At 31.9% G+C, this 12,281-nt stretch overlaps 1 protein-coding gene and 1 long non-coding RNA gene across 4 annotated transcripts; both read left to right on the top strand.

The window, feature by feature from the left end:
• The first annotated feature begins 456 nt into the window (after window positions 1-456).
• On the top strand, window positions 457-3,927 carry LOC141653071 (uncharacterized). Of its 3 annotated transcripts, none has more exons than XR_012547330.1 (5): window positions 457-624; window positions 1,024-1,137; window positions 1,231-1,541; window positions 1,767-1,991; window positions 3,844-3,927. It is a non-coding gene; the product is annotated as an uncharacterized LOC141653071 (long non-coding RNA). The 3 variants fall into 3 exon arrangements; XR_012547331.1 differs by lacking the exon at window positions 3,844-3,927 and adding an exon at window positions 2,121-2,505; XR_012547329.1 differs by lacking the exon at window positions 3,844-3,927 and having other exon boundaries at window positions 1,767-2,102.
• Window positions 3,928-4,928: 1,001 nt separating this feature from the next.
• Window positions 4,929-6,748, top strand: LOC141651103 (serpin-ZX-like). Its single transcript, XM_074458828.1, has 3 exons — window positions 4,929-4,994; window positions 5,115-5,561; window positions 5,807-6,748. Exons 1-3 carry the CDS (start codon window positions 4,929-4,931, stop codon window positions 6,290-6,292), a joined length of 999 nt encoding a protein of 332 aa, XP_074314929.1. The 3' UTR covers window positions 6,293-6,748.
• Window positions 6,749-12,281: the final 5,533 nt, after the last annotated feature.

The raw sequence follows: 12,281 nt of genomic DNA on the forward strand, positions 1-12,281 counted from the left end.
ATAGGCTGGTAAACCTTGCACCATTTTCGTATGTCCCAGTGAGCTAAATACTCATTATTCTTTTATCTTTCAGAGATCATATAATATACGGAGTAGCAAATTACTAGTTCTAGTTGTTCAAACAAGTTTATGCGTAGTTGCTCAAAAATGTTTCTTTTTTTATGGAATAGAAGTCTGTTCATCACTGGTAATGGGGAAAAAAAACTTATCTGTGTTTTCAATGTAGGCAAGACTCACGAGGTCTAAGGCATTGTGGGTAATGTTGTTATTGGTGTATGAGTAATTGAGTATCCCTTGACCAGTTGCTTAAAAGAGTTACTGATGATGGTTGAAAGTTTAGGCTGCTAAAGAAAGATATTTTATGTGCTAGTATTAGTGCTTTGAGGATGGAGATATATGATGTATACACGATCGGTACATGACCATGAAATTTTTTCACTCGTCATCTTGATCAAGCATACTTTTATAATAAAGATGCAGAAGGAAAGCAAGCTGGTGGCTGTTGCCAACTTCTTTTCCGAATCAAGAATGAAGGGTAGATGAACTTCAAATCATTGTAAAAGAGCAAGAAGCCCGTAAGGATAAATATGCAGCCATGATCCATCTTGTCCCCTCAATCAAAAGGTAAATATTTTTGTACATTTTGTTTTAACTATGTTAAAATCTGTTTTTTTATTTTTTATTTTTTATTTTCAAAAGGGTAACTCACCAATGCAGCATTTCTGCGAAGTGCGAACATCTCCATTCATAGTGTGAGTTTCGAATTAGACAAAAGGAGTGCCAATCTTATAAGACCATGATTTATTGGAGCTTAGGAAGTAGGAACTACATTTAGTAAATGTTGTGCCTCATGTTGATATTTTACTTTTTAAGCTTTATGAGCTAACATATTGGAGATTTGTGATACTATACTAATTCTAGAGGACCATAAAATTAGAACTTTTGGGAAACTTCATATTAGTTTACTCAAATGATAAGAGTTCTCTGTATCTTTACCCATTTCTTTGTTTCTTTTTGCCAAAGCTCTTGTGGAATTTGAAGACAAGAGTAAATAAGTTGATAAACATAGAGAAGAAATACAAAAGGCATGTACATGGTACAACAAGGTGCTTGGTTGGCGAATTGATAGGACACATGGTAAGCTCAAAGCCTCTATTTTTAGAATTTATAGTATGCTAGTAGTAACACTGATATAACCATCTCATTTCTTATTGTTTCCTTTTGGGACAGGTGCAAAATATACGTTTATTTTCATCCATAGGAAATGTCCGGACGAAGAGTATTCTTTCACCATTCGCAACGCAAACAATGTTTATACTTTTAAGTATTGTATTAATAATTTCATAGCAGCTACTAGTTTGTACACTGATAATTGATAGTTAGGACTTTATTCCTTTTGCGTAATGACAGCAATCTCCAAATGCCCCGTCACAGTGATTCATTGTGAGCCTCAGTTGAAAGACACAGATGAGTCGGTCACGGAGTTGAACACAAGCAATGGCTTAGAATTATGAGAGAAAACATCCATGATGCGGCATCAGGTACGCCTTGATGACTCTACCCCCTAATTATGTAGATAAAATCTGGTTAATGTTTGTCTTTGTAGTAATTCAATTTTGGTGCTAAACAAGACACTATGTCAAGCTGTTTGGAACGACGAAACCATAACCTTCTACCTTGATAGTGATAGCGTTCATGTACTTCCTTCGACATATAGTCAGTTCTTTGCATTCTTTCCTAATATAAGTGGTTTTTGTTCCTTTTAGGTGATAGATCCCAGCTTAAAATCAGGATCATGACTGTGCCAGTATAGCCATGTCTACCCCAATTTCCTCAGCTTGAGTTGATAGTAGAAAACTAGAAATTTTCTTACTGCTCCTATTAAGGAAGTGAACAGAGATGTTACACAAACTTATCATTGCAAAGGGTTCAAATCACCCCTTCTTTCTCCTGCTTCTGCATCATCTTATTGACAATCTCCTCGTATTTTGGTAATACTTGCTTTATTTAATACATTACTCTGTTTTTCTTAGTCGGCCTTCAGTTTTCTCTATGTTTAATTACTTTGCCTATATCTGATTTCTTGATTTCTTCTAGTGTTATATGCTTTCGTGTTACAGCTGCATAAAAAAATCAAGGCCTATATCTGATTTCTTGTTTACGATACGAGAAGAGACTAAACAGGTCACCTTTTTCATTGGGACTGTTAGAGTTGCGGCCAATGCTCATTAGATTAGCAAATAGGCGTATATTTTGTGTATGTCATGACTCATGACTCTTTCAGTGGGATTTGCATTCTGGTTTGTGCACTTTTATATGTTATGTGACTTGGTCTCTGTTCCTAAATCCTTAATTTGGTGTTTGGGGTATTGTTTTGTTTATCAAGTAACACTTCTGTTTATGGTGAAGTAGTTGTCCTTTTGAAAACTTGCATTCTTTATGTTTTATTGTCATGACTCGGATTTTGTTAATACTTATATTGTTTAATACTCTCTACATCTGATTGAATTTTATAAGTTTGATTAAAATATACTCCATACCGCATAATGCTCATATATATAATGCTCATATATATACATATATTGAACAAATGCATGAAATTCAGCTGAACAGATGAAGTATTACTCGGTTATTCCTTGTCAGCCTTTTGTTTTTTTTATGTTCCATTACTTTGCCTAAACACAATATTGAAATAATTTTAGATGTAGAAATGCAATGTTATATTCTCTAAACACTCCGCCTTGAGTAATAGATTACATTAACCTCTTCACCATATCAAAAAGTGTATAGCATGCAAACCATGCAGGCTTGAGGGTCAAGCACTGTTGAGTCTGTTCACGGATCGTGCACTAGTGCTTTATTAGCAGTCTCGAACAGTGTATTAGAATCCTACTCTCAGTTATCAATGGTCAACACACTCATGTTCATTTGGGAAAATAATTCGTATTTGAATGTAACTAAAGAGTAATAACAAAACTTGCGGTACGAAGTAAATTGATTGACTAGCACCTCCCAAGTCCCAAGTAGGAAGTTTGGTGGTACAAGTCTGGTAGTAGGTGAAAACATAAACAATTAAACATATTCTGATAGTTTCTTAAAGTCTACAAATGCATCTTAAACTAAACATTTAATTCCAATATTCGACATAAGTAAGTAATCTAAAGTACTAATTGAAACGAAAAAACAAAAGTAAAAGTACATATAAGTAAATATAAATAAATGAAGAAGTCAGATAATCTAATTAAACGAATAATACTCTGTATGTATTACTCCTCCAAATATATATGTTCTTTTCATTTATCTATTATATGTGAGTAGTATTTTAGTAAAATTTGGAGAGAGTACAATTTACAGAAGATAAAAGGGTGAGACGAAAAAGAGAGAAAAAGTTGATCTACTAAATCATAAAGTTGGTTGTTAATTTTAAGAATCGAGTTCTAAAATAAGAACTAGGTAAACATATGGAAATGTGATGACCAATGACCATGACAGAAAATGTGAAGTTTCTTTAAACTTTATCTATTTCTAATAAAAATAAGTTCCTCTATTATAGATTAAAGTTCTTAAATATTGAAAATAGACAAATATGATACCGAAAATAGACAAATATGATACCGATGAGGTTTTTTGGTCAATGTCCATCCACTTCCCTATGTAAGCAGTCGTTTATTTTCCAAAGGATTAAGAATATAAGCAGTTACATTAATTGGTAAAAAATTCGTCTCATGCCCCTTCATTTACTGCACTATTCTTGTTACTTTAAAATGAACAAGAACTGCTCAATTTCTTTCATTACTTTTTACTAATCATTCTTATACAAAATTCCCTCTTCTTATTTTACAGTTAACATTTTGAACAATGGCTTCAAAGGTTACGAAAAAGGTGAACTTTTATGTTTACAAATTTGTTATGTATTCCGTCTTCAAATGAATTACATACGTTTGTTTATTATATGTAAAGTATTTCAAGCTTCCCGATTGTTTGTCACAAATAATACTATACAACCAGTTGTATAATAAGCATTGTACAACCCTATAGATTAATCCGAGCTTATGTGTAATTTTTCTGAGCTGTGTAAGAGTTTTACTTTTTTTTGTTTAAGTGTGTGAGTTCAAAAACTTTACAACATAGCTCAGATTCTTCTTAACAAAACTCGAAAACTTTAGTACACAGCTCGGATTCTGCATCGTACAACTGCATACAACAGGTTGTATAATCTATTCATTGGTTATTTGTTTACTTTTGATTAAAATACCTCACACAAAATAGGAATACAATGTAAATAAGTGATTGAGACGGAGATAATATATTTTAATCAATAGTAAGAAATTCAGTTGAAAGGAAGGAGTACTTCTTAACGCCTTCTTCTTTGAATCGGTTCTTACGTGTAATAACATACGAGTATTTATTTTACTGCAATTTCTTACAGTTGGTCCATTACTAATTTCCAGTATTTCCTTCCATTGAATCGAATCATCTTTTAAAAAATATACAGTTCAATGAAACATACGGAGTACTAGATATGTTTATTCTTCGGAAAGCGAAGAGATGAGGGTATTTGTGTTTAATTTTACACGTAGGTCAGTTGGGTATTTTTGGGTTCTTGACCCCGGGGCAATGCGAGAAATGAATATTTTAATAGTCTCATATTTAGGATTTTTGCTAGCAAAAATTGATAAATCTTAGCTATTTTTTTTAGAGTTTGGGCCTTTGGGGTAACGAGCGAGTGCTACTCCTTGTTACTTGCTAGCTCCGGCTGTACCTTTATTATTGCAGGAAAGAATTATAAATTCATTTAAAACAACCTGATGCTTACAGAGTTACAGTTGAAAGTGTTCATTTAAAACAACCTGATGCTTACAGTTGAAAGTGCTAGCCAAACAGTAGGTAGTTGAAATTGTTATGGGGTTAAAGTACTCTAGTTTACGATGTTATTTACTTTACTCTCCAGCACCGGGAAGTTGGAGAGGGAAATATGGGTGAAGTTGTGTCCGGTAAACCGCTGTTATGGTCATACAAGATGATGAGATCTGATATGGGTATGTATCAGTGTTGGACTAGTCATGACTCATTATGTGACACGACTACACAATGATCGTGGACTGGGATACTAGGACACGTTTTCGATTCACCTGTATTTGAACAATAAAATTGCATATGCCTTCATTTTTTCGCAGAGCAAAATTAGCATCAATCTAAAGGTAGCACTGGCTGAAGCAAACAAGAGGGTATCATCCTACGAAAACTTTGTATGTTCACCACTAGGCATTCACATTTTGCTGAGTATATTGGCTAATGGCTCAACTGGTGAAACACGAAATCAAATATACAAAGTTTTGGGGTCCAAAACTCTGAAAGAAATCAATAAAACGGCCTCAGATTTCAAGAAAGTTGTCTACCCAAAAATCGATGCCAACCTTAAGGGTCTGGAGACTCCGGAGGTGTCATTTGTGAATGGAGCGTGGGTCGATCAGCAGAATACCTCTTTAAGGCCTGCTTTTCAGAAGCTTCTTGAAGGCACCTATAAGGCTGATGTTCAAGCTGTTGATTTTCAGAACAAGGTATGAACAACTTTTATGCCTTATACATCGTATTACTAACACATTGTGTAACTAGATTTGCTTACAGTGAAATCAAACACTTTTATGATGCTATAATTGCTGCAAAAACCATCTCAGAATGAGCGTGGCTAAAATTGTGAACCTTTTTATTGAGGTCACGATGCATTGTATCATGTAGTGTCTTGAGTTTTTGCCTACGATGATTTGATTGTACCTCATTGGCTGCATTGGTTTGTACCATGTAGGAAGAAGTATGCGAGGATATCAACTCATGGGTTCGTGAGGCGACAAGTGGGCTAATAACTGAACTTTTGTCGCCTCAACTTTTAGAACAGGACACGATACTCGTACTTGGAAACGCGCTCTTCTTTAAAGCAGCTTGGAAAATCCGATTTGTAAGCTGTGTTAATAAGGCATTTTATCTTATAACAGGAGAAACTATCATAGCTCCATTCATGTCTACCCTTAAGCCTCATTATCAGTTTCGTGGAGCTTTGTTCGATGATTTCAAACTCGTTAGGTTTCCTTATAAAACAGGACAAGATACTACTAGGCAATTTGCCATGTATATCTTTCTTCCTAATGCAAATGATGGTCTCCTAAGTTTAATGGAACGATTCAGCAAGGATCCCGGGTTTCTAGATCAGCTTGAGTTATCTAGCGTTTTCTCACAGATCTTTGGATCCCCAAATTCAAATTCTCCCATATGTTTTCGGTCAAGGACACATTGAAACAACTAGGATTAGACCGAATGTTTATGAATGTTGGGGAACTTAATAAGATTGTGAAACCGCCTTTCTCTGAAGAGTTGTACGTGTCAAAGATTTACCAGAGATCGTTCATTGAAGTTAATCAGACGGGGACCCTAGCTGCTTCAGCCATGTCCGTTATGTGTGGAGGAGGAAGTCCTCCAGTTCGATTTAGCTTTGTAGCTGATCACCCCTTCATGTTTATGATCCGAGAAGATACTTCACATGTTACCTTTTTTGTTGGAACTGTTCTTAATCCCCTATTAGATCAGTAGCTGCAGAAGCACTTTACAACTTAGACGGAATATTAGAAGGTGGCGCAATGTTTATTTGTGTTTTGACCCTTTTGCAATGTTTATTTTTTTGTGTCCTGTGTTTGAAACTACTCGGTTCTTATTTTGGTGTAGGTTTATTGAGTAATATACAACAATTACCTGATATATTCGGTGTACTTAAGTATTTTTCCTACGTGTTATTCGGTGTTGGGAGTAATAGTATGTCTCTGGAGAAACACTTGATCAGTTTTTGAAGTTGCAACATTTGCTACATTTTTCGGGTTGTAAGCAAGGAGCAGCCATGGCAGGGTTTTTCCAGCTTGGTCCTTCGCGTCTTTCTTAAATTAATTTTATATATGAATATGGTACTATCATACAATTATGCTAAAATTACTTGTATTTTGGTGCATGTCTATTGAGTAATATATGAATATGTCAGAGACTCATAGCTTCAAATTTAACGCAATATTTATATAAGCTAAAATTACTTAATTCAATCTTATGATAGTCAAATATATGAAATTATCAATCGAAATTGACAACTACGGAGTAATAAAAAGAGATGTAATCAGTAATTCGAACTAAACATACACAAGTAATCATAGTTAGAGACTCAGAGGTAGATGAACTAGGCATCACCCAAAAAGTAGGGTAAATCCGACCCAAAGTGATACGATAAGCTTCATGACACTAGTCCTTGGGCCGAATATTCCACTTGTTTGTTGACTGAAGTATGATAGTATAGATTTCATATATAGATATGCTCGAAGTCTAGAAGGCTGAAGGCATAGTCTAAGACCATTAGAGTATATATAGATTTCATATATAGATTTCATATAATTTGCACATACTCCGTATTAAAGATGGTGTATTTCATAGTATGTTATATCTCCCACATTGAAAAATAATATAGGTGTGATAAATATACTACATATAAAAAATAGAATTTTCCCATATCGAAATATAGCATAAGGTGGGTGATTCTATGAGCATCCTTGGAATTTAGGCATCAACCCAAAATCTTTTGAGTCGCTTAACTATTGTCTTGGAGAGCTCTTAAAAGTTTATATCATTATATTTTCTACCTATAGATTTTATATGTCCCATATTGAAAAATAATGTAGGTGTGGTAAAGATTTTATATGTCCCATATTGAAAAATAATGTAGGTGTGGTAAATATACTATGTTTAAATAATATAATTAGAATTGTGTTAAAAAATATTCTATCATTAGAGTATAGGTTCTTATCATTTGCACATATTTTAACTATGATAAAAAAAAATAGAAAACAAACGTCCATGGTAGCATGTGTAATCTATCTAGGGATGTCATTGGGGCAGGGCGGTGGTGGATATAGGCTCCCCCATACCCTTACCCACCAAGAAAAACTCGTACCCATCCCCGCCCCACCACCCGTGGCGGGTACAAGTTTCCAAAACCATCCCCGCCCCAACGGGCGGAAATATAAAACCATACCCGCCCCGCTTACCTATTAACATGCTACACCATAATTTTATTCGTTAAATGTTTTTGCAAAAAATGATTTAATCACTATTAATTTCCATTTTTTTTGAATTTATCTTTATTATTTTAGTTTTTCACCAAAGAAATTAGTAAATAACTTTATAAAATAGCTATTATTAACATTATATCTTAATTATAACTAAATAAGATTTAAAAAAATTGTCATAATCGTATTAATTTTTTTAATGATGGGCGGGTAGGCGGGTATGAGGCGGGTATCCATCCCCGGCCCATTATCCATGGCGGGTACAACTTTCGTACCCGCACCCGCCCCACCACCCGCCAAATCTCTACCCATCCCTGCCCCAACTGGGGCGGATGCGGGGCGGTACCCACTTATACCCGCCCCGCTGACATCCCTAAATATATCAAAGTTCAAGGTTACCATGAGAAATTTCCAATATAATAATGATATAGTTAATAAAATTTGCATTTAAAAGAGAGATATCCGTACCAATAAAACAATAAAGGGGGTATTATTTTTTAATTGTTATTTTATTACCACGCCATCAAACTTAACGTCCATTTAACAACCTTTACATTAGGGGGTACCATGGACAAAAAAATGGAACCTCAAGGGTACTATAGGTAGATTTTTAAAAGTAGGGGTAACATGAAAATTCTAACAAAATTAAGGGGTACCACGGGAAATTTCCTTATCTCAATTATGTTAAATTTTTTTTGAAGAAAAACAACGTACAAATATTAATGGAGAGTACTTGATCATATTATTAAACTAGTTTGAATGCCCGTGCGTTGCAACGGGGTAATTAACTTATTTATAATGCAAAAAAAAAAAACGTTATAAACATTTAATGTTTACATTATATGTCTAATGATTTGTTTACATATTATTAAAATATCTCTTTCAAAAAAAAAAAAGATTAATATATACGTGGGTTAACTCTTATTTATAATTATATAATCACCCTACCTTATATTAATCTTTCGATGTAGGACAATTCTACTATTTATAAGTAATATATTCACAAAAATTGGATTTTTTTTTGATGTGGGACAATTCTAATATTTATACGTAATATATATTTATCAAACCTGCATTATTTTTCAATGTGGGACAAATAACATATTTAAAATTACACCATCTTTTTTGCACTTAGTTCGACATCCAACCAGATCTCGAATACCGAATACAGACAATTGCTACTCATTATATCTAATAGTTATATTTAAATTTAATAATATGATCAAGTACTCTCCATTAATATTTGTACGTTGTTTTTCTTCAAAAAAAAAAAATTAAAATAATTGAGAAACGGAAATTTACCGTAATACCCCTTAGTTTTGTTAGATTTTCCATGTTACCCCTACTTTTAAAAATCTGCCCATGGTACCCTTGAGGTTCCATTTTTTTGCCCATGGTACCCTCTAATGTAAAGGCTGTTAAATGGACGTTAAGTTTGATGGCGTGACAATAAAATAACAATTAAAAAATAATACCCCTTTTATTGTTTTATTGGTACGGATATCTCTCTTTTAAATGCAAATTTAATTAACTATATCATTATAATATTGGAAATTTCTCATGGTAACCTTGAACTTTGATAGATTACACATGCTACCATTGCCGTTTGTTTTCTATTTTTTTTATCATAATTAAAATATGTGCAAATGATAAGAACCTATACTCTAATGATAGAATATTTTTTAACACAATTCTAATTATATTATTTAAACATTGTATATTTACGATTTACCACACCTACATTATTTTTCAATATGGAACATATAAATTCTATAGGCAGAAAATATAATGATATAAACTTTTAAGAGCTCTCCAAGACAATACTTAAGCGACTCAAAAGATTTTGGGTTGATGCCTAAGTTCCAAGGATGCTCATAGAATCACCCACCTTATGCTATATTTTGATGTGGGAAAATTCTATTTTTTATATGTAGTATATTTATCACACCTATATTATTTTTCAATGTGGGAGATATAACATACTATGAAATACACCATCTTTAATATGTGCAAATTATATGAAATCTATATATACTCTAATGATAGCATTTCTTACCATGAATCTAATAATATTATTTTCATAATTTTTTTACCGACATTATTTTGTTAAATGAAATTTAAAAGTTTTTATATGAAAATTAGAAACATCACTTAAATATAAAATAAGAAATACATAGTATATATTATAATAACTAAAAGATTTTCCAAACATTAACTTAGGTTAGAAATCATTATTGTAGAAACAGTAATATAAACTCTTTTAAGAGTTATCTCTGACAATACTTAAGGGAATCAAAAGATTTTGGGTTATGACTTCTATTTATAATCATAAATCACCATGCCTTACGGTAATCTTCCGATGTGGGACAATTTTAATATTTATACATAGTATATTCACCACACTTACGTTACATTTCAATGTAGGACAAATAGCATACTAACTACTAAGTACACCATTTTTTTTGTACCTACTTTGAGATCAACCCGATTTAATAATGAGAAAATACAATACAATACAATATACACTCTAATGATAACATTTTTTTGTCACAATCTAATTATATAATTTTCATAAGATTTTTTTTTTCAAATGAAATATAAAGTTTTTATATCAAAATAATAAACATCACTTTAATATAATATAGAAAATGTATATATATGGGACATTTCTATTATTTATACATAATATATTCACAACACCTACATTATTTTTCAATGTGAGACATATAACATACTAAAATGTCTATATCTTTTATATCAAAATTTTTTTTGGATTAATACCTAAGTTTCAAGGATGCCTCCTATTTATATTTATAGAATCACCCTACCGTATACTATTATTTCAATGTGAGATACATAATTTAATTATTTAGACGTAGTATGTTCATAATGCCTACATTATTTTTCAATGTGAAAGATATAACATACCAAGAAATACATGTCTCTTCTTAAAAAACCACTATTGTATACATATTATTTTTCTTTGAAGGTAAAACCACTTAGTCTCGATCATTAGATATGGATCTCTACATCGTACATATAACGACTCATTAAAGCTCTATTACTGCATTCAGAAGACAACCGTTAGTAAAATCTTTTGTTTTGTATTGTGTCAGGAGACTACCATTAGTAAAACCTTTTATTTTTTTGATTTTCTTGTTCAACCTTTAGTTATTTTTTGATTTTCTTATTTATATTCTTAACTCTTTCCCGAGTAATTCCCAACGATTTCCACTTTATTTTTATATCATATCGTAGATAACGATAGAAAATCTTAAGAGCTCTTTAAAACAATATTTATGAGACTCAAAAAATTTTGGTGGATACATAAGTTCCAAATATGCATCCTATTTATAATCATAGGATCACATCACCTTATACTAATCTTTCGATATGGGACAATTCTACTATTTATATGTAGTATATTCACCACATCTACTTATTTTCCAATGTGGGATAAAACATACTAAAAATTATACAATTTTACGTATTAAGAAGTACACCATCTTTAACATGTGCAAATAATATGAAACTTATACTCTAATGATAGCATTTTTTAACACAAAGCTAATTATATTATTTTCATAATTTTTTTAATGATATTTTTTTGCCAAATGAAATATAAAAGTTTGATATAAAAATTGGAAATATCACTTGAATATAATTTAGGAAATATACATATTATAATAATTAAAAGATTTTCCACTTTATTTTTTACATCAAAAATTATACTTTCCTAAATTGATTTTTGATGATGTGGACGCTCTCAGATCGCTCGAAAAAACTCTCTTTTATATATACATATAGATTTAAATATAACTATTAGATATAATGAGCAACAATTATCTGTATTCGGTATTCGAGATCTGGTTGGATGTCGAACTAAGTACAAAAAAGATGGAGTAATTCTGAGTATGTTATTTGTTCCACATTGAAAAATAATGCAGGTTTGATAAATATATATTAAGTATAAATATTAGAATTGTCCCACATCAGAAAAAAAATCCAATTTTTGTGAATATATTACTTATAAGGGTCAATTAATCTTTACACCCTTATAAAACCAACTTTTCTAAATTTACACCCTTATAATTTTTTTTTAATATTTTACACCCTTATAAATCACTTCTGATCAAATCTTACCCCCTTAGTCGAATTCCGGTGTAAAACATAGTTAATTTACGA

This window comes from Silene latifolia, chromosome 4 (assembly GCF_048544455.1).
Source record: "Silene latifolia isolate original U9 population chromosome 4, ASM4854445v1, whole genome shotgun sequence".
NCBI lineage: Eukaryota > Viridiplantae > Streptophyta > Magnoliopsida > Caryophyllales > Caryophyllaceae > Silene > Silene latifolia.

What these genes read in the sequence shown, in the direction of transcription:
- LOC141651103 (XM_074458828.1), top strand. Translation starts at nt 4,929, where the DNA reads ATGTTATTTACTTTACTCTCCAGCACCGGGAAGTTGGAGAGGGAAATA. An exon ending in TATGGGTGAAGTTGTGTCCG is followed by an intron (nt 4,995 to 5,114) that starts GTAAACCGCTGT and finishes CTGGGATACTAG; the next exon opens with GACACGTTTTCGATTCACCT. An exon ending in CTGTTGATTTTCAGAACAAG is followed by an intron (nt 5,562 to 5,806) that starts GTATGAACAACT and finishes TGTACCATGTAG; the next exon opens with GAAGAAGTATGCGAGGATAT.